Here is a 25,259-nt window from a genome sequence, read left to right as displayed (position 1 = left end):
CTGGTTAAGATAAAAGTCACGATTATATGTGAAAATATGACATACTCTTGAAACATTCTGACCTCTGTCCTCATTTCAGGTCTGCCCACAGAAGATGCCTGCAGCCATTTGCAGAAGACACGTTATATCTGAACTATTCACAGATGCTTTCATGATGCAGCTGCTGATACATACAGCATTATGATGATGCCTCCAAGTGCCAGCAGATATTGCGCCATAGTTCGTGTGGTTAGTTATTTGAGAAAAAGTATGGCTAAGTATGTAAGTATTAGGATGGAGCTGAAGATGGTCTGGAACTAAAATCCCCAAGCTTTGCCAATAGTCTACATGTGGAAATGGCAGCTGAAAGATGAGCTATTTCATTTCCAAATGAAATAGCAAGTGATCTAAACCACACCAGTAGGAAATATTCAGCCTGCTCTTCCATCCACATACACTTCAGAACCTGCAAGGCAGAATGGTCTTGAAGCCTGCCATGTAGTAATGCTCTATAATAATGTAGTTTCTTAGCCTCCATCACATATACCCACACATGAGGCCATTATGAATTAACACTCCTATTCTCACTGAACAGTCATGGTGTGAATCCCTTACAGAGTCATGGTTCAGTCGGTTCTTTCACAGTCATTCAGGGGTACCCACGTGTTATTTTTCCAGTGCCTTGCACAATTCATGCAGACACTGACGCAGGCATTGCTCAGGTCATCCTGTTCCGTAGTGAGCAGACTCTTTGTGGTGGGAAAGAGGAAGGGCCTGGCTTCTCCTTCCTGCTCCACATCAAGCTTTAGGGAACTCTGCACACACAGCAGCATGCAGGATCAGAAAGGAGGCATGTCATAAAGAATGTTACAGTGGTTGCTGCCACTCACACAAGCAACCTTGGTGAGCTACCGGGAAAGTCCATAACCTAGCCTACAATTTCAAGTGTTAACAGCCATGCTGTCTGTGCTCCCTTTACATAAATACGGAATGTAACTCACATGTAATCATATAAGAAAAACGTTTCTCCATCCTTTCAGCAGTATGTACTGCTGTACCTAGGGTTAGGGTTAAAACTGGTTGTTTGTCTCCCAATGCCCTGATCTTATTTAAGAGACCATTTAAATTAATCCTAATTCTATTTGGCTTCAACTTTAATAACAACCTAAATAATTAGCATAATACTAATAATTAATAAGCATCATTAATATCATTGCTATATATCACTATTAAATTTTAGTTTCTCCCCATGAACAAACAAGTGTGATTAACTATCTCTGTCCCTCTTTGAAATGAAGGGTGACTGAAGGTAACAGTGGCAAAGTAACTCATCCAAGTTCACCTGTGAAAGTAGCAAGAGAGTTTGTGATGGAACCCAGGTACATGAAGCCCCAGGCCAGCAATCCATCTGTAAGGCCACATTGCTTCTGTGAACACTTTCAGTGCAGCCTAGGGCAGATTAAGTCAGCATTTTTCTTTTCCTAATTGCTCAGTCCCAGTCATAAACAGTCCTGCTACAAAATTATTCCTGGTGGCCTTTTTTTGAATACAAGTTGCTCTTAAAAATAGCCACAAGTTGAAATTCTAAGAGGATGGAACAGAGCTGAAAATGTGCTGGTGGCTAAAGTAATCTGCAGTCCACTGGGAATATTTACAGTGTAGCTAGTTGAGTTACGCAAGCTATCCCCTGCTCTCTTGTCTGGTGGAATTATCATTGCATAATCTGTGTGGAGGATTACAAAACTGCAATTCCGACCTTTCAGGAAAGCAAAGTCATTAATTTGCAGCACTGACTTGTTTGCTGCTCATCTCCCTCTCATGTGATCTTTGCTTTGACTCACCTGAAATATTGGCATCTCTCATGCATTTTTACTTTTGAAGGTGATACCATAGCTTGCTGGTTATTTTCAGTCATTTTCCTTTTGTGTCCCTGCCCTCATTTCATGCTTAATTCATATGATGTATCAGCAAAGTAAGTGTATCCTTACACTACTCAGTCTGGTTCCAGGGCAAGCTTACCTTGTCTAGAAGTTTTTCCCTACACAGCCTGCTGGGAAACAGAGGCTAAGAATAATGACGATGCGTGAAGTCTGCACTCATGATCCAAGTATGTTAATTCGAAACTTTGTATGTTACAATTTCAGAAGCACTGTAAATTTGTGAAAAATATTATATGGTGATGCCCTGCCTCTGGAAGCTGGAATACAAGTCTTTATACTGCTACCGAATTTAATGCTGACTGGTCTTCTGAACAACAGGCTTTCAAGTACAAGTTATGAGCACTTGAGAGAGAAATATTAGCCCTTGCATTCTGACCATATTGATCAGGATTACATCAGAGAAATACATGATATGCATCAGCCTTGCCTCCTACAAGGACCTTGAATCTTGTGCTTGGGTAATAAGAAGTAAGAGATGCATCTTCAGATAGCATTGTGAAGTGGATTATAGTACTTACTCTGTTTTAGAGGGGGAGATGAAAGCACAGGGAGATTGAGTTAACTAACAGAAATCTGTAGCAGAAGAGGGATCTGATTCCTTACTGTCCTGGCTATGAGACCACATACACTCATTCCTCATGCCATTGCAGGTGCTGGACACAGAAAAACACTGGTGATGCAGATCAATGGCTTGATCCTTAGCCACATTCTACGGAGGAATTAAGATGCTATATTAGGATCTCCTGTGCTCAAATATCACAAAGCTACAGCTCCTACTCTGGTATATAACCTCTGGAGGACCAAGAGATACGTGGGCTAAACTGGTAAAAACATTCCTGAAAGTTCAGAGGTATTCCCTGAATAAATGCAAACCCCTAGCAGAAAGCAATGTATTTTGTAAGTGATGTTTCTTACTGCATTAATATAATAAGACATACAGTCATTTGCACATCACAACAGAGGCTTCATATAACATTTGTGATAGTATTAACAGATCCCATGTCTAAAACCAAACTGCAGTTGGCATCCTGTCATGCACAAATAGTCTAGCTTCCTCCGCAATCCTCCAACCTTGTTGCAGGTTACTGTAACAATGGTTTAATAAAAAGATAAGACAAAACATTGTCAAATTTATCTCTTCATCAGACATATTTTTGCAATCCAGAACTCCATTTTCATGTTCGCAACAGAGGACACATTTCAAGACAAAGACATTATTCACAGTAGCTTCATGTGGTACATAGGCAAATCTGAAGCAGAGACAAGGAACACCTAACTCTATAGGAATACAAAGGTATAGGACTCCTTTTTGTAGTGAAAGATCACAGAGATATGGACTTACTTAAACAGCATAGGAACATCTAGTCTGTTCTTAGGTTAAATCCTGCTTTCACTGATCTTAATTACAACATTTTCCTAAGGTCAGCATTTCATTCCGTTTCTAGCATCTTCTTTTCCCAAGTACTACCCAACTTTTATACAGAAAGAGCTCTGGTGACTTCTGTGAAGCTGGTCCTAATTTACATCATTGTAAGAGAATCCAAACTTTTTCACTTACATTTCTTCCAACTACTTCATGGGAACACTGAAAAAATAAAAATTTTGGGATCAGTTATATTATGGAAGGGTCTAAGTGTTAAAGAAAATGATAGACACATATCCAAATAGTCTGAAATATTGTTAAGGTTTTTCTCTTAAAAATAAGAAGAGACACAGAAAAAAGCAATCTATCAAGAAGAACTTTGGGGGGTTACATGTTCTGTCTCCCTCCACAGTTTTGCACCCATTTGAGGCTAAGTGAAATACTCCATCATGGTTCATCTTATTATACCATCTTTGATTTTTTAGTTAGCGTTAAATACTCAGGTCATGTATGCATATTCTTGAGTAACTGAATGTAGGTCTACCAGCACCACTATTTTTGTTTTAGATTACCCTACTTGTGAGCAATCTTTCCCCCCACTTTGTAAGCTCCTGACTGCAGTCATTTGTCAGAGAAATCCTAAACAAATGGCCTTCATGCATTTTGTAGTTCCACTGTCTTCGAATTCCCAGTAATTTTGATGCATCTGAGATATGTCAGATCTGAGTAGTACTGAGGAAGTGATCTGTACATGTACTGTAAATCCAGTATGTTTAATATCAACAGACATATATGAACTATGCAATTTAGGTACTATAGGTCTAATATGTCTACACTAGGTCTTGCTCTACCTAATACAGGCACAGCTGCTGATACAGGGCTGATCTTTCCAAGTGCAATTAATCCAGGGTACCTGGTTTCACAGTCACATTGGGCTACAATTGCTCTTCCATTCACAACGTGAAATTTGAAAAGGTAAGTGAAAGCATTCATTGCTAAAGAGATAGCTCTAACTGTTGCTATGTCCTTTGTTATAATGTCTGTCTGGCTTATTACTCCACAAAAGCTGAATTCTACCCGGAGATACACTTATACAACTCCTATTAACTTCAAAGGGAAAACAGAACCAGAGGTTTTCTGTTATCAGATCCCTTTACTTGCTATATTGAACAAACACCATATACACATCTGAGGGCTACGTTAGCAGTTCCAAAAATGAAATAAAAGTAAATAAATGTAACATAGACAAGAATTCAAGCCGTTGTCTATTTGGTTGGACTTTTATGTCATTTCTTACTAGTTTAACTTATTAATCATAAAAAAGAGTGCTGTAATAAAGTTTTGCCTCTAAGATTGGTTAGGAAATCTACAATTCCGTTTTCCAGAGAAAATCAGAATTTTAAAATCTGTTTTATGTTTCTTTTTGTTTTTTGATGCTGGGTGCAGGGATGACATCCACAGGATTGACATCCACAAATCCATGTGACCTGATGGGATGGACCCATGGGTACTGAGGGAGCTGGCCAATGTTGTTGCCAGGCCGCTCTCCATCATCTTTGAAAGGTCCTGGAGAACTGGAGAGGTGCCTGAGGACTGGAAGAAAGCCAATGTCACTCCAGTCTCCAAACTGGGCAAGAAGGAGGACCCAGGCAACTATAGGCCGGTCAGCCTCACCTCCATCAGAAAGGTGATGGAACAGCTCATTCTGGATGTCATCTCCAGACATATGGAAAAAAAGAGGGTGATCAGGAGTAGCCAGCATGGATTCACCAAGGGGAAATCCTGCTTAACCAATCTGATAGCCTTCTATGATGGAATGACTGGCTGGGTAGATGAGGGGAGAGCAGTGGACGTTGTATACCTTGACTTCAGCAAGGCTTTTGACACTGCCTCCCATAACATCCTCCTACATAAGCTCAGGAAGTGTGGGTTAGACGAGCGGATTGTGAGGTGGCTTGAGAACTGGCTGAAAGGCAGAGCTCAGAGGGTGATCATCAGTGGCATGGAGTCCAGCTGGAGGCCTGTGGCTAGTGGAGTCCCCCAGGGCTCAGTACTGGGTCCCATCCTGTTCAACTTCTTCATCAACGACCTAGATGAGGGGACAGAGTGCCTCCTCAGCAAGTTTGCTGATGATACCGAACTGGGAGGAGTGGCTGATAACACCTGAGGCCTGTGCTGCCATTCAGAGAGACCTGGACAGGCTGGAGAGCTGGGTGGAGAGGAACCTCATGAGGTTCAACAAGGGCAAGTGCAGGGTCCTGCACCTCAAGAGGAATAACCCCATGCACCAGTACAGGCTGGGGGCTGACCTTCTGGGGAGCAGCTCTGCAGAGAAGGACCTGGGAGTCCTTGTGGACAACAAGTTGACCATGAGCCAGCAATGTGCCCTTGTGCCCAGGAAGGCCAATGGTATCCTGGGGTGCATTGGGAATACTGTTGCCATCAGGTGGAGGGAGGTGATCCTTCCCCTCTACTCAGCCCTGGGGAGGCCTCATCTCAAGTACTGTGTCCAGTTCTGGGCTGCCCAGTACAAGAGAGACATGGAGCTACTGGAGAGAGTCCAGCGTAGGGCTACAAAGATGATCAGAGGACTGCAGCATCTCTCCTAATGAGGGAAGGCTGTGAGAGCTGGGTCTGGTTAGCCTGGGGAAGAGAAGACTGAGACTGTCAATATGTTTAAGTACCTGACGGAAGAACGTTAAGAGGATGGGGCCAGACTCTTTTCAGTGGTGCCATGGACAGGACAAGAGGCAACAAGCACAAACTGAAACACAGGAAGTTCCGCCTGAATATGAGGAGGAATTTCTTCATTGTGAGAGTGACAGAGCACTGGACCAGGTTGCCCAGAGAGGTTGTGGAGTCTCCTTCTCTGGAGATCTTCAAAACCCACCTGGACGTAATTGTGTCTAACATGCTGTAGGTGACCCTGCTTGAGCAGGGGGGTTGGACTAGATGATCTCCAGGGGTCCCTTCCAACCTTACCCATTCTGGGATTCCATGGTGGGGGATGATGCCAGGCAATCAGACATTTTGAAACGTTACAGGGAAAAGAACAAGAGGTACCAGTCCCAGAATTCTAGCTGATTTCAAGTTTACAGTATTCTCTTGAAATACAGAATGTTCATCTGTTTGTTATTCTTGTCAGCCCACTTGGTATAACTATAGATATATGTATGTGTAAAGTCGGAAAATTTGCTTTACATGTCAAGAACTAATTCTAATTTCAGAATCTGAAAGAAGTGGGCTCAAGTCTAAAATTAGTATTACATGGACTTGAACCCAAATTATCAGTTTCTTGGGGAAATCTTGTTAGTCATTCAGTTACTCAGGGGTGAACTGTATTCTCTTTAAGTATTTTCTGAGACTGACACATTCCTGCAATCCACTTTTACTCCATTAAACAGTATTTTTGATATAAGTTTTTGGTGAACTTTTCTTACTGGCTCTAATTAAAGTTTGAAAGTCTACAGTTTATTATTGGTAAGAACAAATATAAATAAACCACAGTAAGGGCGTTGATTTATGCTCACTGGTAGACCAAAGTGTAAAAGTAGCTACTGAAAGTAGCTCCTGACCTAAAGTGTCCTCACTGTTGCTCTCCCAGAGATTGTTCCTGTAGAACTGACAACTGGACATGACACAGTTTCCAGATGGTTGCTGTTCATCATTCAGTATATTAAATTGAAATTAACTACCATTTACTGATACTTAGAGGTACCTATTTCCCTATCATTGTAATCCTCCTTCCCCAGCACACACAAATACATTTTGCTGCTACTTTATACTTACTATTTTTTGTTTCCTTTTCAGGTATTTGCCTGCTACAGGCATTTTTTATATATGAAGCTTTCAAAGAATTTCTATTATACTACAACATCATTTACACATAGTAAAGAATCATTACAAGCTAATAAGGGCTATCAAAACCAAAACTCTTCACTGACCTTCCAGAAATTAACAGAAGTTTAACTTTGTTGATGATTTTCCATTCATGTTTGACCAAACTCCCCCCCTTTCATTTCTTCATTACAGGTCGATCTTAAAGAGACATTAGACCCCTTTCATGCTTTCCTGTGAGATACCAGTAGGCCTTATTCAACCTGACCAGCAGCACCCGGGCCCACCATCCCTGCATCCTCTGTGGGCCGGTGGGAGTGCTATTCAAGCTCCAGCCTAGCATTGTTGAACTACCTGCCAGGAGCAGCAGGATCAGAGCTGCTCTGCGAGAAAGGATGAGCTGAGAGCCAAGGGTGACCATGGTGGAGGCAGGGGGCCATGCCCTCGCCAAACAGTGCTCGCAGCAGCCAAACAGGCTGGTGATAGGAACAGGTTTACTGAGAGCCATCAGACAAGGTAAGATAGTAAGTCAGATCTGAGGCCAATCCAGTAAGTCCAGTCAGAGCAGTTTGGGGACATGCAGGGCACAGCTGTACCTGCTCAGGCAGGGTCCAGGCGCTCAGGCCTGAGCCAATCTGCAAAATGCCCTCATGCTGTTATGAAATTTCTTAACCCTACCAGGTACAGAGAGGAGGCATCCCATGGATCGTGAGGAGGGCACTGCGATGAGGGTTTATTACACTCCAGCAGGGATGGCACTAAACCTGAGCAGTAAAAGGAGCCAGCAGTGGTGTCATTTCTTTCCAGGGTCTGTGCAGATGCAAAAAGCAGCGTGTGCCTCCTAGTACAGTGTGCTTAGCACAGGGCTCGGTGCAAGGAGTGGCAATGAGTCCTCTGCGCACCCGACTGCCAGTTCGCTGCCCCACGCCTCTTCGCCTCCATCGCCTGCTATCCGTGCTCCTCGCGCTGAAGCCTTGGCACTGCCATGAAGCTGGCCCGTGCCATCGCGAAGCTGTGTGCTGTGCGCTGAGCTGTGAGGCTAGAGCGGAGCAGACAAGTCCTCCCTCCATCCTTCACCCCTGGCTCCTCGGGGTGGGGGGGGTGGGGAGGAAGAGGGCGCGTGAGACGTCCTGCCCTGGGAGAAGGAGGAGGAGGAGGAGGACTGAGGAGAAGAGCGCGCGGCCACCGGCCGTTAGTGCCCGTTGGCGCCGCGCGCTGCGGCTGCCGCGCATGACATCACCGCGCGCGGGGCCCATGCGCCGCCGGCCGGCCCGGCCCCGCCACCCCCGCGCCCCCTCCCCGTGCGTGCGTGGGGCGTGCCGGGGGCAGGGGCTGCCGCGCCCGCCGCCGCCGCTCGCCCGCCGGAGCGCCCGGGGCCCCGCGCACCTGCCACCTCCCCCCGCTCCCCGCGGCGGCGGCAGCAGCAGCAGCAGCGGCAGCAGCAGCGGCAGCGGCAGCAGGGCAGAGGATGGCGGAGAGCGAGGCGGAGACCCCCAGCACGCCGGGGGAGTTTGAGAGCAAGTACTTCGAGTACAATGGGGTGCGGCTGCCGCCCTTCTGCAGGGGGAAGATGGAGGAGATCGCCAATTTCCCGGTGAGGGACAGCGACGTCTGGATCGTCACCTATCCCAAGTCAGGTAGGCGGGCGGGCTGGGCGGGGGTCGCCTCCCCCCCCTTCCCCCCCCCCCCCCGGCGGCGGCCGTTGGGCAGCGGCGCGCGGGGAGGCCGCGGCGGCGGCGGCGGGGGGTGAGGGGTGGGGAAGGAGAGGCCTCTGCGGCCGCCCTCGGGGCGCTGCGCGGAGGAGGAAAGCTGCCCCCCGGGATGGGGGCAGCCCGAGCTCAGAAACCGGCGGAGGCCGGACGCGGCACGTCGCCCGTCCTCGGTGCTCCCGCAGCCTCCGGCTGACCTGCTGCGGGGTGACGGCGTTGCCCCGAGGCGGGGGAGCTCTAGCAAAGCGGGGGCGTAGCGGGCGTACATGCCCAAGGGTTTCCGATGTGACACGCAGGTTTCCCGTGTGCCCCACAGTGGCCCCTGCTGCGTCCCCGGGGTGGCCAGGCTGGTCGCTGCGGGGGGACATGTGCCCCAAGTGCATCCGGCTGCTCGCTTTCAGTACCGGCAACCTCTCCAGTATAAGTGTTTATCTCGTCAGGAAACGCGTCCTCTGGCTGCTCTCTATCACCTGGATATCGGTGCTTTTAATATCATATTTCTTGATTTCTTACCCTTTCTGTTCCTAGCAAAATGTTTAAACTGAATTAACATGGATATAGTGCTGTCTGCAAATAAATAGACAATATGGTAGCTTCGTAACCCACCTGGTAAAAACAGAAGCAGAGATGGACAGTCTTTTTCTTTTTTTTCTTTATTTTTTTAAAGCACATTCTTGCATGACTTTTTTCCTGGCAATAAGATGATCTCTTTCTAGAAAATTCAAAGTCCATTTTACAGAGACTGCATAGGTTTGCTCTCTCAGTACCCTTGTAAAATGATGTTTCAGTATCATAGGTTACTGACTAGCTCTTATCATTTCATTGTTTATTGTATGTATGGCTAATGCCTTTCTAGTTTTTCTTGGTGTGATAGCACAAAATTATGCACATCTCCCACAATGCAATGCCTACTATCTTATTTCTCAAGGAGTTTAAAATATTTCTACAGTGTTTTTTAATACTTTATTACTAATGATGCAGTTAGATTGGCTAGTGCTTGATAGATGCATACATTAGAGAATAGGGACAGTATGCATACAGATGGATGACCCTCAAAATGCTAACATTCAGACCAGCCGGCTATATCTTTATTACTCTTTTTAAACTGTCTTCTTAAAGATTTGTAACATGCAGGAAGCTGAAAGAACACTACTTAATTATTTCATCTTATTAAGATTTCAGGATTGCAGATCTGCGTTTACAGTGCTCATGAGTTAGTATAGCACCCCAATTTCATATTTACAGATCATTAAATATCCTCAGCTAACCTCAGTTTCCAGTGGCCAGGTGCAATAACTATGCAGTATGTCAGCTGTCAATAGCTTAGTTTCCATGGCTATACAATTGGCCATAGAAAGCCAGCTTGCATAGCCATATTTAATTTGCTATTATCTTATGAATACAGCAGCACTGTACTAGGTCTCTCAGGCTTCCGACTGAGAGTAGTAGGGTTCTGTCCACTTACATAGTTAGTGGCATAGCTTACTCTAACAGGGTTTACTATCAGGCAATGTGAAAGCTAAGAAAAAGAAGGACTGAGAACTGAGACACCAAAACTGAAGGTACAGTAGTGCTGTGAAGATGAGCTGGGAGGGGCAGCCTTGGGACCAGAATAGATACCAGTGTATTTTACTCGCCAAGCAAGAGGGCATTTAGGACAGGTCTGAGGAATCTCTCATTCCCTCATAGAAACACGCTAACAACCTCTGCAAGCCCCAAGAGATTAAAGACCACATTTAGGTGGCATAAATTCTAGAGACTCTAGTAACTTCTTCTGTTGGCTGACCCTGCATGGCTTACAGTTCAGTGCCTTATTTAGGGTTTCTGAATCAATTGTCAAAGGCTCTGACAATTTGGGGCAGGAACACCAGTGGAAATTAGGCTGCCCAAATGTGGTTCCCATTCCAAGGCAGAGCTCAGAGGGTTGTCATGGGTGGTGCGGATTCTAGTTGGAGGCCCATGGCTAGTGGAGTCCCCCAGGGCTCAGTACTGGGTCCCATCCTGTTCAACTTACTCATCAGTGACCTGGATGAAGGGACAGAGTGCCTCCTCAGCAAGTTTGCTGATGATACCGAACTGGGAGGAGTGGCTGATACACCTGAGGGCTCTGCTGCCAGTCAGAAAGACCTGGACAGGCTGGAGAGCTGGGCAGAGAGGAACCTCATGAGGTTCAACAAGGGCAAGTGCAGAGTACTGCACCTCGGGAGGAATAACTCCATGCACCAGTACAGGCTGGGGGCTGACCTTCTGGGGAGCAGCTCTGCAGAGAAGGACCTGGGAGTGCTGGTGGATGACAAGCGGACTATGAGCCAGCAGTGCGCCCTTGTGCCCAGGAAGGCCAATGGTATCCTGGGGTGCATTGGGAATACTGTTGCCATCAGGTGGAGGGAGGTGATCCTTCCCCTCTACTCAGCCCTGGGGAGGCCACATCTCAAGTACTGTGTCCAGTTCTGGGCTGCCCAGTACAAGAGAGACATGGAGCTACTGGAGAGAGTCCAGCGTAGGGCTACAAAGATGATCAGAGGGCTGGAGCATCTGCCCTACGAGGAACAGCTGTGAGAGCTGGGTCTGGTTAGCCTGGGGAAGAGAAGAGTGAGAGGGGATCTTATCAATGTGTACAAGTACCTGATTGGAGGGTGTCAAGGGGACGGGGACAAACTTTTTTCAGTTGTCCCATGTGACAGGGCAAGAGGCAATGGGCAAAAAATTGAAGCACAGGAAGTTCCACCTGAACATGAGGGGGAATTTCTTCACTGTGAGAGTGACAGAGCCCTGGACCAGAGAGGTTGTGGAGTCTCCTTCTCTGGAGATCTTCAAAACCCACCCGGAAATGATCCTGTCTAACAAGCTGTACGTGAGCCAGCTTGAGCAGGGGGGTTGGACTAGATGAACTCCAAAGGCCCCTTCCAATCTCAACTATTCTGTTATTCTGTGATTTAGCCAAGGTCATGCACGAGGTCCACAGAAATTGAATCCAGAACTCCAAGCTCCTCTCCATTACTTTAACCAAAGCTACATCATCCTCTTTCTCAGTAGCATTGATTAAGATTTGCTCTTAACTGGAGATACTCAGAATTTTCATAAAGTTACTGTAATTGTGAAGTGGGTTTACAAAATGCATTTTGCAGACAAAATGAAATTTTGGGGAGAGAGTCTTTAAACAGAAAACATTGGGATGAAATTTAAAAAATCAATATTTTTGATAGTGGAGATCAGGAAAAAAGAAAAATGCATCATTTTTGAATAGTTTCAAGGGGAAACCTTTCTGTCATTTTTACAAAAATCAGTTTTGTTCAGTGTTTCACCAGCTTTCCATCTGCTCAGATTGTGGAAAAATATACAAACAAGCCCTTCTGCTAGATGTGAGAGGCCAGAGCTTCTAGCTCTTACTGATCCCTGTGCTACAATCTAATAACAGAAGGCTCCATCAGTAGTAGTTGACCATATGTTGGTTTATTTGGTGAAGAAAATACACAAATGGCTTACAGGCCCGTGTTTCCTGGGTGTCAAGGCTGCTTCAGTATTCCTAGTGACTGAAGAAGTACATACGCCATTTTGAAGACATTATACCTTGCAAAAGTAGATGGTATAGTTTGAAACATGTGAGATGGACATAATGCTTGGAAATGGTTATATGTATTAGTGAATTGGGAGTGACCCAAGAAAAAGCTAGTCCAGTAATGGTAGAAAATTGAATGCACCAGTGGCTTTACTGGGAGTAATGTAATAAGCTTAATGGAAAATGACTCTGCTTTAATGTGATTTCCACTGATGGATGCCTAAATAATGATACTCTTTATATTTTTAATTAATCCTAACACCTGTGTCCAATCAATGATAACAACTTTTGGGAACTGCTGCACTAGGAGAAGCTTATGCTTAAAACAGACTCATTTAAACAAGCATATGTAAATAAGGGGGAGTGCATATTATATGTAAGTACATATTAGAACTGTAATTACAGAAAACCTTTCTGTCATGCTACATACTGTAAAATCAGGTGTGCTTCTGCTGTACTGGAGAAACGAAGTCACAAGTTTCATCTCTCACATAACTCTATTTGTAGCATAGATGAACAAGATCCGCTGAGATTTACAGTAGCTGCAAATGTAATGTGGAATACCATTCTATATAGCATTAAATAAATGGAACTCACACAACAGATTGCTTCACAGATGAGGTTAGGATGCAGTGTTCCACAGGAAACACATTGTACAGCCTGTCAAAACTTTCCTGGAACCCTCTAGTTACCTTGGGCTTTTTTTGTACCCTACTTTGAATTTGGAAATTCAGTTTCTTTATAGACTCCAGAATTAATGAATAAACAAATTCTTTCATGGTATTTTCCCGTTCACTGTGCCAAGAGATAGATTGTTCTTCTGTTAATGTTAACGATTTCAGTGGAATTAAACCAATGACTATGCCTTATGTGGAGTAATACCCTTATTAGTCAGTTACTGCTTGACTTAATAGTACATGGCTACATGTGAACTATGCTTGAAGGGGTGTCCTGCAGTTGGTAGACATCTAACTCACCAACTAACATATCATCTGCAGTTACCACAGTTATCCACCATAGCAATCAGTGAGTGGGTGATAAAGGTCTGCGCAGAGCTACAGTGATTATATTTGGAAATACAGCATCTCTTTCCTCTCTTACCTGCCCAGCATTTGCAGCTGCTGCTTTGTAAGCTGTACTTTCTCTGTGCCCTGGCTTGCTTCCTAACTGTCTAATCCTTGCCAGTTGCCCCTGCATGGTGTGAGAGACTAATAAGCCTAAGCACAGGGAATCTGATTCTCTTCCCACTTACCCAGATTCACGTGAATCCAACACTGCTGACAGTCAGTCCTGATTTGTGCGGAGATACCTGAGAGGAGAATCAGGCTGAAAGGTTGCCCAGGGATGTGCCCGAGCTGGGAAAGTTTCTAACCTGGGAGCAGTCAGACAGACACAGTGCTGTGAGCCAGCTGCAGGCTGCAGTGGTTTGTCCTGGAAATGGCAAGACTGAGGTGGCCTCACATTGTAGCTAAGCCTCTCAGGGAGTGAGAGCATCTATGTGGACGTTATTGTATTAAGTTAGCTGATTGGCCTTAATTTCCAGAATTCCCATATGGAACCCCCTCACCACAGGTTTTATTGGTATTATTTTGTAATAATTTTTAATAATTTTTTTCTCCTCTTGCCAAATAGTCAGATTCTGCTGCCACCTGGGATTTATAAAGGCCTCTTCTTTTTGCAGGATATTGTTGCCTTGATTTTAACCAGGTTTCATTTGAAAAGTGAATTCAGGTGTTACCAGCTTAGAAGCATGCCCCAAGAAATCTTGAGATTGCCTTAAAAAGTCAAGAGATTTTTTTTAACACAGAGTACATTTAGTATTCCTTTCCTTTGCCCTCTGCTTTGTGAAGTTGTATTATCTCATGGAAATGCATATATCTGGAAACATACCAAGCCTCTGTTAGTTTCATGAATGTGGATGAATGTGATAGTTAATGGCTTAGAAATCAGAATGGTAGCACTTACCTTTAATCAGTTTATCCACCTTAAGCAATTTGTAAAGCCCTGATATCACACAGCTTTAATGCAATAGGAATGTACATCAGTTCTCACACCAACTGGCCAAAAAGAACGGATTTCTTAGGCAAAGAACGATGGAACAGCAAATTGGGTGATGGAAATGTGTTTTGTGAGCTGTCATTATAGGTATTGATTTGCAGGGCTCAAGTTTGAATGCAATTTTATGCTCTTGATTTTTTGGTGACCAACATCACATTCCTTCCAGGAGTCAGAAGAGTAAATATCTCTGCTCCGCTAAGTCACTCTAAGTCAACAGGCCTACTCTGCTGCAGAAAGTAATGCTTGTATACGAGTGTTTGTGGATCAAGGCCTTTGGAATCCTGTGTGTTGAAAACCTTTTTGAAATGGGACTATCTTTTATTTTATTTATGTATAGCCCAAAGGCAGTCTGCTACTGACTTGGAAACTTAAATATTATTACAAGGCAAAGAAAAGACAAATTAAAATATCAAATAATAAGTAATTGAAGACTGTGGGAAGTTTGCCACTTGTGTGTTCCACTGATTTCAGAGGGAGTGGTATTGAACTGGTGCTTATGTGCCTGAAGCAGGAAATAATAATAAGCAGATGAAGAAGGGAAAATCTGTAGGTAAGAAATACTTGTTTTTGTTATCTAGCTAGCAGTGTCTCTCTTTTGAGCCTTTTATCAAACCAATGAAGAGATGTTACTAGAGAAGGAGAGAACAAGTGGTACAGAAGAGTTAAGAAGTCTTCACTTATCTAGTAGGTTTTGTTGAGTCTCTTGCAAATGTAGCATAATTGTTTTTCTACTCTGAAGTAGTATGAAACTCAAGCAAGTTGCTTTTGAAAGCAGGCTTAGGAAAGAAAGGAAATAAGGTTTTACCCTGTTTAAAAAGTATTTTCTGGATACATGCAAAATCACTATTGACTGGATTAAACAATAATGACCTCAAAGATTAAAGAATTAGAAAATGCCATAAATCACCCCTAAGCCAACAGCCAGTCTCGTTAATGTTCATCTTTCATACAGAAGATATTAATGAAAGGAAGCAAAATGCTTGAACATTGTACTTTAATTAGACGAAACATATGCCAGTCTTCATTCCCATTATGCAATATTTTATTAGAAGAAGACTTTTCTCATTTTTACTTCAGCAGGGATTCATTTAACTTACACAGAGAAGAAAAAAATCTACCCTCTTTGTACCATATATACTGCTTCAGAAGGGATACTAGCCTTGGGGTACTGGACATGTAATTTGACTTCTTGGCTAGAGAGTCTATGACCTTGGATAAGTCTGTTAATCTCTCTGTCTCCATTTCCTGTTGGAGTCATGAGGATGTGTTTCATCTCTTCTAGTATTTTTGCACTTTATTTATGAAGACAAGAAATCCTCTGGGCCAGAAGGTGTCATCTGCCATTTATATTTTTGCAGAGAAACTTAGCAGATTGTGGCTCTGAATTTGAATTAAGCATCTAGGTATTAAAGTAGAGCAAGTAGTGATACTAGTATGTAGGAAAGGTTTTTTTTTTTCCACTCAGTGAGTGGGAGCAACCAACAAAAGGCTGAAAATGTAATGTCCCCATCTCATCACTTTGACCCTGTTCAGATTTTCTGTAACATTTTGGAGAATCCAGAGAGATATGGCATGAGAACTGAAATACTTATAGTTCTGTATACCAAAGCCCTTTATGGACCCCCACAATAAAAATTAAATCAATTTATGTCATGTATTAATCTTGTAACCTGCAGATTCAGTAGCAGTGAAGTGTTTTGCTGCATGTGTGCAGACAAGACAGTGTAGTGGAGGAAACATTCAATTATTAAACATTTTAGCTAAATAGGTCTGCAGGCTGGGGAAGCCATTTGTGTGAGGAGTGACAGAGTACTGAGGAACGTCAGGAAGAAAGCATATCAGGGGGCTGAAGGTGTGTAAAGGAGATTTAGCTAGGTAAGCCTGAGGCAGTAGTTGAGATAGAGGAGGATGAAAAAAGGAAAAGGAAGAGCATTGGAGAAACAGCTGAGGAGAGATTTTTCTCACTAGTGCCAAAGTCCATCTAAAATTTTTAAAATGGGATCTGATCTCATGTCCTCTTAAACACCCACCATTTGTAGTTGAAGATGTGAAGGCCATCATACTTTATAAGGCTGCAAGTTCTGGGCAGTGTAGATCAACATATGGGATGTAGACAATGGTAAGCCCTTCACTGTGTCCAAGTACATGAGTAATAAATTTGTCTAAGCCAACAAAATGAGAAAAGAATGAAGCCAGTGAGATGAGAATCATGTTCAGTGGATACACAGTGGCTATGCATGCAGCAGTGCAGGTTTGTCAGTACATTGGCTACTTGACAGTATCCTGTTGATGCAAGTGTCCTGTTTATGTTGCCCATAAGCCTAGGCTAACCATCTAGCTAAAAGCCTGTTTACTGTTGTTCAAAGCTGCCAGAATAGCACAAAACAGCTACAGGCATTGCTAGAATTGGATTGCTGTATGCATATATAGCTGAGGCGCACATTATTAATGATCAGTGTCAGTGCTGCTGTTGAATCACCAGTGGTTTCTATTAAAAATAGCGTACTCTCATCAAGGATTTTGCTGCAGTTCTGAGAAAACCCACGGTGATACAGATTTGCAGATCCTCTTTCATACTCCCAACTGGATCTGTTTCCACTTCTAATTTTGAAAAGCAACAACAGAAATATTTGTAGCTTGCCTAAAATTGTAATTCAGCAGACAAGAGATGGAATGATAGCGTGCTAAACGTGAGTGAGGGCACAGGTACCTTGCAAAGGCTGATACTGCATAGAACAGCTCTTATGATGGATAGCCGTAACTTGAGGGGGTTTCTGTTGGAGGCAAAATAGTTTACTCTTTGATCTTAGACAACTAGTAGCTGACTAAAGAGGTTATGTGGTTTCATGCATAGAAAGTAGACAACGTTTCTTGAACTTCTAAAACACAAATATGTTTCTTCTCCATTTTTTTGCACATGTGGATCTTAACTGCAGTGCTCTCCAATTTAACCACCAGATATATGCAAACACACATTAATGTGTAGGCAGGTTTTGCCTAACAATTTTCTTGCCAGGGATTGAAACTGGGGCATAGAATTCCGTTTCGGATCACTATGCAAGTCTGAATGTCAAGCAAGGCACTTTCAGAAGTGATAGGTATCCTCAAAATATGCCTAGCATATGGGGAGAGGAGCAGGTTCATAGCAAAGGCTAGGAGATCTGCCTCAGCACAGGTTTCTGATATGGATGCACTACTGTTCCTTGCCTTCTGATGCCATTTCAATCAGCAGAGCTCGTTACAAGGCTCTGCAGTTAGCCACAGACCATATTACAACTCTGTACAACAAAACACAGAAAGGGAGGCAGTTGTTCTAGAAATCAGTGGTGCTGAAGATAACTAAGCACTTCCCTTTAACACAGTGATGTCCTTGAGGGTGATTTTAAAAAATAATGACTTGTCATTACAGCGAAGTTCTTTTCTGCATTGTTATCCTTGGTACAGTGTTGTGTCACCTGTATGAAAATGGAAGGGAATTAGGCACAGTGGGAGGGCTTAGATAGTGTTGGAGATGAAGTTCAGCTCCTGCTGGGGTAATATATGATACAATTTGAGCATGTTTTTGATATAGACTCTAAAAGACTATGGGAATGGGACTTCCAGAGGAAGCAGGGGGCAGGATACAGATGATGTTAGCTGGAGTAAAGGTGTGTACCTTCCTGTGTATGCTCCAGTGAGGAGGTGAGGTTTGAAAATCTAGTATTATCACCTTTGACATATCCACTGTGAGGAATTACCATTATTATTTTACACTTAGGCCCAACTTTGCCAGATAATTTTCAGAGGTTTGAGACAGATTCTGCCCTGTAGCATATGTTGGTTAATAAAAGCACTCTTTTGTTCATAAATCACTGTCCAGTTTGCCTGCCTTTTTATGTGACTGCATGATCCTGCATGTTTACATTATTGTTATGATAGGGGTGGTGTCTCTGATTTGGATCATAAGGGTGTCTCTGAAAGAGAAAAGCTCAGGAGGAGAAGATAAAAGCTGAATGTACTGGGCTGACTTTAGATGGGGTCAATTTTGAAAAAGTGTGGGAAAAGTAAAAGGGGACGTAATTCTGTCCATCAGATAGTTGGTAAGGCATCAAACAAGCTTGAAGCTTTAATTCATTTATCTACTGTTTTCATATTCTTGACATAGGGTATTCATTAAATGATACATTTTGTTTGTTTGTTTGTTTTAACGTAAGAGTTGTGCTCTTATGCTCTGGGAGAACATTTCATTTGGAGAGTGGCAACTGAAATAATGTAAAAGTCCTAGTAGATGTCCTCTTTTAAAAGTATCTGTTCTGGTGCAAAGTTGCTAGTGCTCTTTACCTGCTATTTGTCACTGTTCTTACAGAACTGCCCACAGAGCATTTTGTGCGAAGACTTTTTAATTTGCCTCAGGCAAAATTTGCCAAGTGAGTTTATGCCAAAAATACAAGCTTCTGAAGCTAATTTGGCTGCTTGAGTCTTAAGTGATTTGGGGCAACTTCATACAGACCGCTCCACTGGTCGTTACATGTGGTACAGGTGTGATGAGCATCCATAGACAGGGACGTATTTTACAAGCCCAGCTAAAGCTTAAAGGGAATGTCCATGAGTGAGATACTTTTCCCTTTGAATATTAGATACCAACCTATTCTATCAGTGAAGGATGTGTAACAAAATCTGGGAGACCTAGATACGATAAGGCCATGAACATGGAAACAAATTGAAAACAATTTCTGACTCATGAATCAGAAGGCAAATAAAAACACACTAGGGTGCTGTTATTTTAATCCCCAGATTTTGAGTAATCTGGGGACCTGGTCACAGTTCTTAGGGCTATTAGTATTATTTACCTGGTTCTTGCTGCAGAGCCAGTGGCTGTGAAGATGTGACTTAAGATGGATAGAATCTCTTGCTTTCCTCAGCAAGAGGCCTTTGCCTTGTGAATCTCTGCCTGATGGGGCAGATTGGTGTATCTACGGGTTAGATTCAATGTTCAGGGAGCAAGTGACTCAAACTATTTTTCCTTTTTGATGTTTTTCCAAAGTCTAAACAAGGCAAAGTAGACAATCTGGATAACTACACCACCATATCTACACTGATAAACTTAACTAAGTCATAGGCTCATCACGCAGTGGCACGCCATCATCGATGCTGTTTTGTTGTTAGCACATTCCAGACACAGTTGTGGTCTGGCTTTTCAGCACAGAGCAGGAGATAGCCAGAGCCAGGGACTGTTCCCAAGAAGCTGCATGGATGAAGCTGTCTTGCTTGGGGAATTTATCTCAGGGGATATGGGTTCTGCTGTGCTCGATGTCCTCAGGGCCAGAGAACAGGCCCTGATGTATTTTATTTACTAGTATTGCTCTAGCTTTGGGATCTAGCATGCACAAAAGTCTCAGTAGGCCTTTTTCTCTGAGCTGCTTGTGTTGGTGTTCTGTGTGAGACATACTGCATAATCTGCCTTACTGTGTGAAAGTGGTGAAAGCCTTTGCAGTCAGCGCCGTGTCTGCACTGTGGCTATTTCTGCACTTTCCATCCTATTCTCTATGGACTAGTTAGCATTTTAGCATAAAGGAGAATTAGCATTCAGGCCATTTTTTAAAAATAGTACTAATACATTAGCTGAAAATAACACTGTTTTGTAACCAGCTTATTAAAACACTGCTTTAGAATACTGTATTACTATAGTTACAATAGTTCTATGAAAATGAAAAATAAACTGATTAGTAAGTCCAAAAAGCCAAGACAGTACTTACTGAGTGTTGTCAGAAATCATGCAGTTAACTCTTCTTTTAAATCTGGTCTTACTTATGCTGTTGCCGTAAGTTTCAGAAAATCTGGATTCAGTTTCTTCAAGTTCCATAGACTTCCTTGGCAAGTGACTATTGATTTTAGAGGCATTTAGGCCCCTTAAAAAGGGCATAAATTTCAGAGGATGAATACTTAGACTTTTCTGAAAATCAGACCCTCCATTATGTATTTAATTGGGCACTCATAATGGAAAAACAATACAATTTAGCCTTCTAAATCATAAGTTTTACCTAGGAACATTGTAACAGAAGAATTGGGAAATATGCTGTCAAGGTGTATGCCTTATCTTTATTATTAAAACCCTCATTGATAACAATAAAGATCTTTATTCTTAAGCCTATTGGAATTCCAAGATATAAGTGAAACAGAACATATGGAGTTGAAGAAGAAATATTTTTAAGGTTTGGGTTTTTTTTTTTCTTCAGTGGAAAATCTATTTTTTCCTCCACTATTGTAGGCTGAAGATGAAAATGTCATACTTACCTGCAAATACACACTGAAACTGGTGAAAACGGAAGGCGTTTGTAGGCAATTAGGAGAACTATATGGGGAATTGCTTTACAGCACTTGCTAAGCTAATCTGTGACAGCTCTAGCAGCCCTGATTTTTAATGAGCACTTATATCTACCAAAGCTATAAAAAAATTATGAGTCATAATGGGTCCATTGCATTGTATTAGCTGAAACTTGATCAAGCATTGGTAGATCAAATAAGGTGCAACTAATTGAGAGTACTAGAAAATTTTTAATACTAACACTAGCATTCCTTTATTATGTTTTTCCAGATGGCTTTCCAGACAAGGGGGTAAGTAAAAGGAATCTATCAAAGACCCTCACATGCTTGAGCTGTTGGTTTGCCCTATGTTAGCTGATATGCAGGGGAGAAAACTCTTGAAATAAACTGCATTAGAAAAAATGAAGAGAAGGAATGTTTTGCAGGAAGCATCCTGCTTTATAGCTGCCACTTCACCTTGAACAAATCTGTGATACTCAGTGGTTGCATGGGGAAATGTGCTAATGGTCAGAAAGTGCTAAGAGGAGCCAGAGAACAGCTGCATCAAAGAATATCTCTCCTACAAAGACTAAATTTCATGTTAAAAGTAATAAAAAGGAGTAACTGTAAGGCATTTTGAAATATTATTGGCTGTCTTCCTATGCTGTCTGGTTGCCCTTGGAGCAGTTACACCTACTGATAAGCAGAGGCAATATGCCCATGAACTAGCTTTGCTAGTATTGCTGAGATATTAGCTATGAAAAAGGGCGCAAATGAAAAGTTACTATTCATTGCAGGGGCTTCTGTAGGCCTCTGTGTGGGCTGGAGGGGTTCTCAGTGAGTCCTGATTCCGGTACATCATTAGGTATCACTGAAAAGTACAGCGCAGCCTAATCAGCACACTTTCAGACTGCTCTGACTGGGCCTTGTTTGCACATGCTCTCATGCAGTATGGAATTGCAGGTTCACAGATAATTTAGAAGACTCTCCTAAAAACCAACCAGTTCTGGCAGTGGCTTATCAGTACTGTTTCCCATCCCGTCTCTTTTCAGATGTTCTGTGATAAATTGGAACACTTTATTTTCTCTTGAAGCATTATGTTGACATAACAAATGAGCTTGTCAGGGAAGAGCATTTCTCAGATAAAGCGCACTGAAGTTCCCCAGATGCTCACTGGCTTCCTTTTAATTTGATTTGGATAAACCTAAACAAATTCCACATCTGCTTTGGCATACGACCTTGGATCTAGCAGGGCCAGCAGTCTTCTTCCAGGATGAAATGTGGATCTGCAGTCAGCAGTGGCTAGAAGAAAGAAGGGTGGGTTGCTGGGTACTTACCAATATTGCCTTTGGTGCCTCATGCCTAAAGACTGACAGCTTGATCCAGTGTTTCAGGTTTTTTTGGCTGTTTATTCTTTCTGTACCATCCCCAGTGAAACATGCACGTATATGCACATGCTTTCAGAAACATAGGGTGAAGATGTTGGAAAATACAAGTGATGCAAAATGTGACGTTTAGTTACGCCAAGTTTTGTGCTAGATTGGGACTATCAAAGGAGATTGAATTCAGCTCTGACACCCAATTTTCACACTTCCTTTAAAAATATCAGTTTCAGCAATTTGCTCTCGCATCCCTCCATAAGATGGTGGTTCTCACACATCTCTGCAGACATCATTTTAAGCCACTTGGTTCAAGTGGTCAGTTTGCTGACTATGCTTTCTGATTCCCAGATGGGGAATCAGGGACCACACCAGAAGACTCACATTTACCTCACACAGTAGCTAATTTAATAAACTCTCCTAACCCCAGTCTAGGCTTGGGCCTCTATCATATGCCTATATACAGTTTCCCCAATTTGTTTGCCTTTCCTGCCAATTGATGTTCTCAGGGACCTGCCCTGGCATCTGAGTCTGGTATTTGTATTGCTGTGTTAAGCCATCATTTGTGAACCGAAAGCACATTCAGGTTTGTTTATACATGTAATTTAGATCTGAGTTGTTTTTAGTACTAATGGAGATGTAAGGAGGTTATATATATTTCATTATTTATAAAGGCTTTGTCTGTTTTTTTCTTTTTAATCAAATAACCTGGGGGGGGGGCTTTAAAACACAGAGAAAATCAGGCTGATGACTGTTTTTAAATGAAGTTTCTAGAGATGTGAGGAGGGGGATAAATTGTAATTGATTAAAGAAGTAAAAAAAATCAGAGTTCCCTCAAAAGTTAAACATCTATTTTTCATTTGCATTAAGACCCTGAAAATCCTGAGAAGAGTAACTGAATGCTAATGTAGAAGAAAATTGGCCCTAAACACTGGGTGACAAAACTGGAAAGGTCATGAGTGGGAAAATTCAGGATCAGTGATCCTCATGCATGTATAGACAGGAGAAATTCTAACCTTCTGGCTGGCTAGAAACCAGAAGTTTAAACTGTCAATTTGCAGTCTTTCCTTTTATAAAGCATGTATCACACAGAAATACTGTTTGCTGTATGAATTGGAATAAGATGGAATGCTGGAATACGTGTAATTTGTGTGTGTGTACATGCCGATATGCATGGAATAATTAGCACTGAGGTTCAAAGGTTTAAAGCACTGTTCTAAAGAAGCTACACTTGATAAAGATTTTAATTTTTCTGATGGAAGCATATTTAGATAAAAACAGTAAGTCCTTTGTGCTTCCAAAGGCCCACTTCCTTCTGAATCAGAAGCCTGCTTCCCTGTGTCTCCTACAGACTACATGGATCAAAGGCCATTTCCTGTGTCATCTCCTATCTCTGCAGTGCTCCATGGATCTAATAGCCAACATGGAAAGATAAGTGCATGGCCTAGGGTCTGAATTCAGTAAGGCTACACCACCTGGCTCTCACTCTTTAGTTATCTGGTGACTTTGTGGACATGCTGCACTGGTGACATTTCAGCCCACTGCCAGTACTGCCTCAACCCCCAGCATCCCTCCTGTATTCCTGGGGACACAATGAAGATGGTTTCTTTTGCCCGGAGAGTAGCTGAGCAACAAAGGACTATGTGTTGGTGTTGGGGACACAGTTACTCCTCTTCCTTTCATGGAATAAGCTTGCTGTGATAGCATTTTTCTTTGCAAGCGGAATTGAAAATACAGAAATAAATTAAAGAGAACCGCAATGTCTCCTGTCAGAATAAATTTTTAATGAGAACAAGAGTTGTGCTCATAGAGTCATAAGGATTTATCCTGACTGCTACTATATGTATGATAATTTTAATGTATAAAATATATGCTTGGACTTTAAAATGCAGAGTGGACAGCCTCAAGGGCTGGTTTGTATTTAAGTCTGTGACAGCTGTCTCTGTGGGTGATGATAATGTAGAAGTTTTTTTTCCAAACCATTTTCATTTACCCACCCATGCATTGGAAAGGAAACAGGAATGTTATTCTCTAAAACAATTCTCAGAGAGGTGCATCCTTTACACTACGTCCAGACTATATTATCTCTTACCAGCCTCTAAAGTACAACAGCCTTTTTTTCTCTTCTTAGCTCAGATTAAAGAAGTTCTAAATAACGATACAGCAATTTTATGTTGGAGCAACATGCAAGAATATGTATAAAATATGTCTAAGTTAGTGTGTAGCTAATTAATGTGAATTAACTGAGGGCCAATTTTCAAGTTATAACAGGACCAAAAGGTATGATCTCTGAATTTGCAGCTAATCTTTCCAAGAACATGGAACTGTTCAAGCAGGTAGGCATGGCCTATATAAAGAATTCTGAAACAATTGCTCATTACTGTAGGTGACGCAAGAGAGAGATAAATCCTTCTGTCATCTTCCTCACCGCTCACAATTTTAAAAATGTGGTCAGTCCGTCATAGTATCCAGGATTTCCCATCCCCACATGATTTGTCATTTCATCCATGGGGTCCTTTCCGTGGTCCTTAGCTCATTTTTACCTTCCCTCGTTCTGACCCTCCACCTCAGCTAAAGCCAGTGCCCTTCTGTAGTGTCTGAACCTTTGTTTGCCTGTTTTGAGGGTTTCCTACCTTCTCCTCCTACCTGCCTGAAGGTAAGGTCAGTTGCAATAATTGTCCTGTTCAGACTTCCTTTTGGAATACCTACTAATTTCCCAAAGCAGAGTCATTAAGGTAAAATATCTATTGGTTGCTTTGTAAATTTCTTCAGACTGGACAGAGATACATGACTGGGGCCTCTTAAGCTTATGACTGACTCACTATGCATTGATGTATTCAGCGGTTTATCCAACCCATAAAGTGGAAGTATAAATAGATTCTCAAATCATTACATAGCAGCAGAATTGCCTACAATTGAGAATAGAGGAGATGGTGTCAGTTTCCCAGTACTGCTACTAATGTATTCTGTGAACTTGGATGATCTCTGATTTGCTTTTTTTATTTCTAAAATGGAAATTACAACATTTACCTAACTAGCATCCATAGTGAGAAACTTGGTGTATGGAAAATGCATTCCAATTCATAGATGAAAGGCTTGGGAAACAGAAAAATGCTTGTAGTTGAAGTGTTACCGAAGAAAAGTCTTGGATAT

The 25,259-nt window shown here is 42.5% G+C and overlaps 1 protein-coding gene across 2 annotated transcripts in view; it reads left to right on the top strand.

Annotated features, from left to right (window-relative positions):
- The first annotated feature begins 8,535 nt into the window (after window positions 1–8,535).
- Window positions 8,536–25,259, top strand: part of SULT4A1 (sulfotransferase family 4A member 1) — a 32,480-nt gene continuing 15,756 nt past the window's right edge. For both annotated transcript variants that reach the window (XR_009957729.1, XM_062570755.1), the window contains exon 1: window positions 8,536–8,756. Coding sequence is in view for 1 of the 2 variants with exons in the window: in XM_062570755.1 (XP_062426739.1) it covers window positions 8,588–8,756 (169 nt within the window). In the remaining variant the exon portion in view is untranslated. The remainder of the gene's footprint in view (window positions 8,757–25,259) is intronic.

Source organism: Rhea pennata, chromosome 1 (genome assembly GCF_028389875.1).
Source record: "Rhea pennata isolate bPtePen1 chromosome 1, bPtePen1.pri, whole genome shotgun sequence".
NCBI lineage: Eukaryota > Metazoa > Chordata > Aves > Rheiformes > Rheidae > Rhea > Rhea pennata.
Note: the sequence above shows the minus strand (reverse complement) of the source record. Positions and strands in the feature narration are given on the sequence as shown.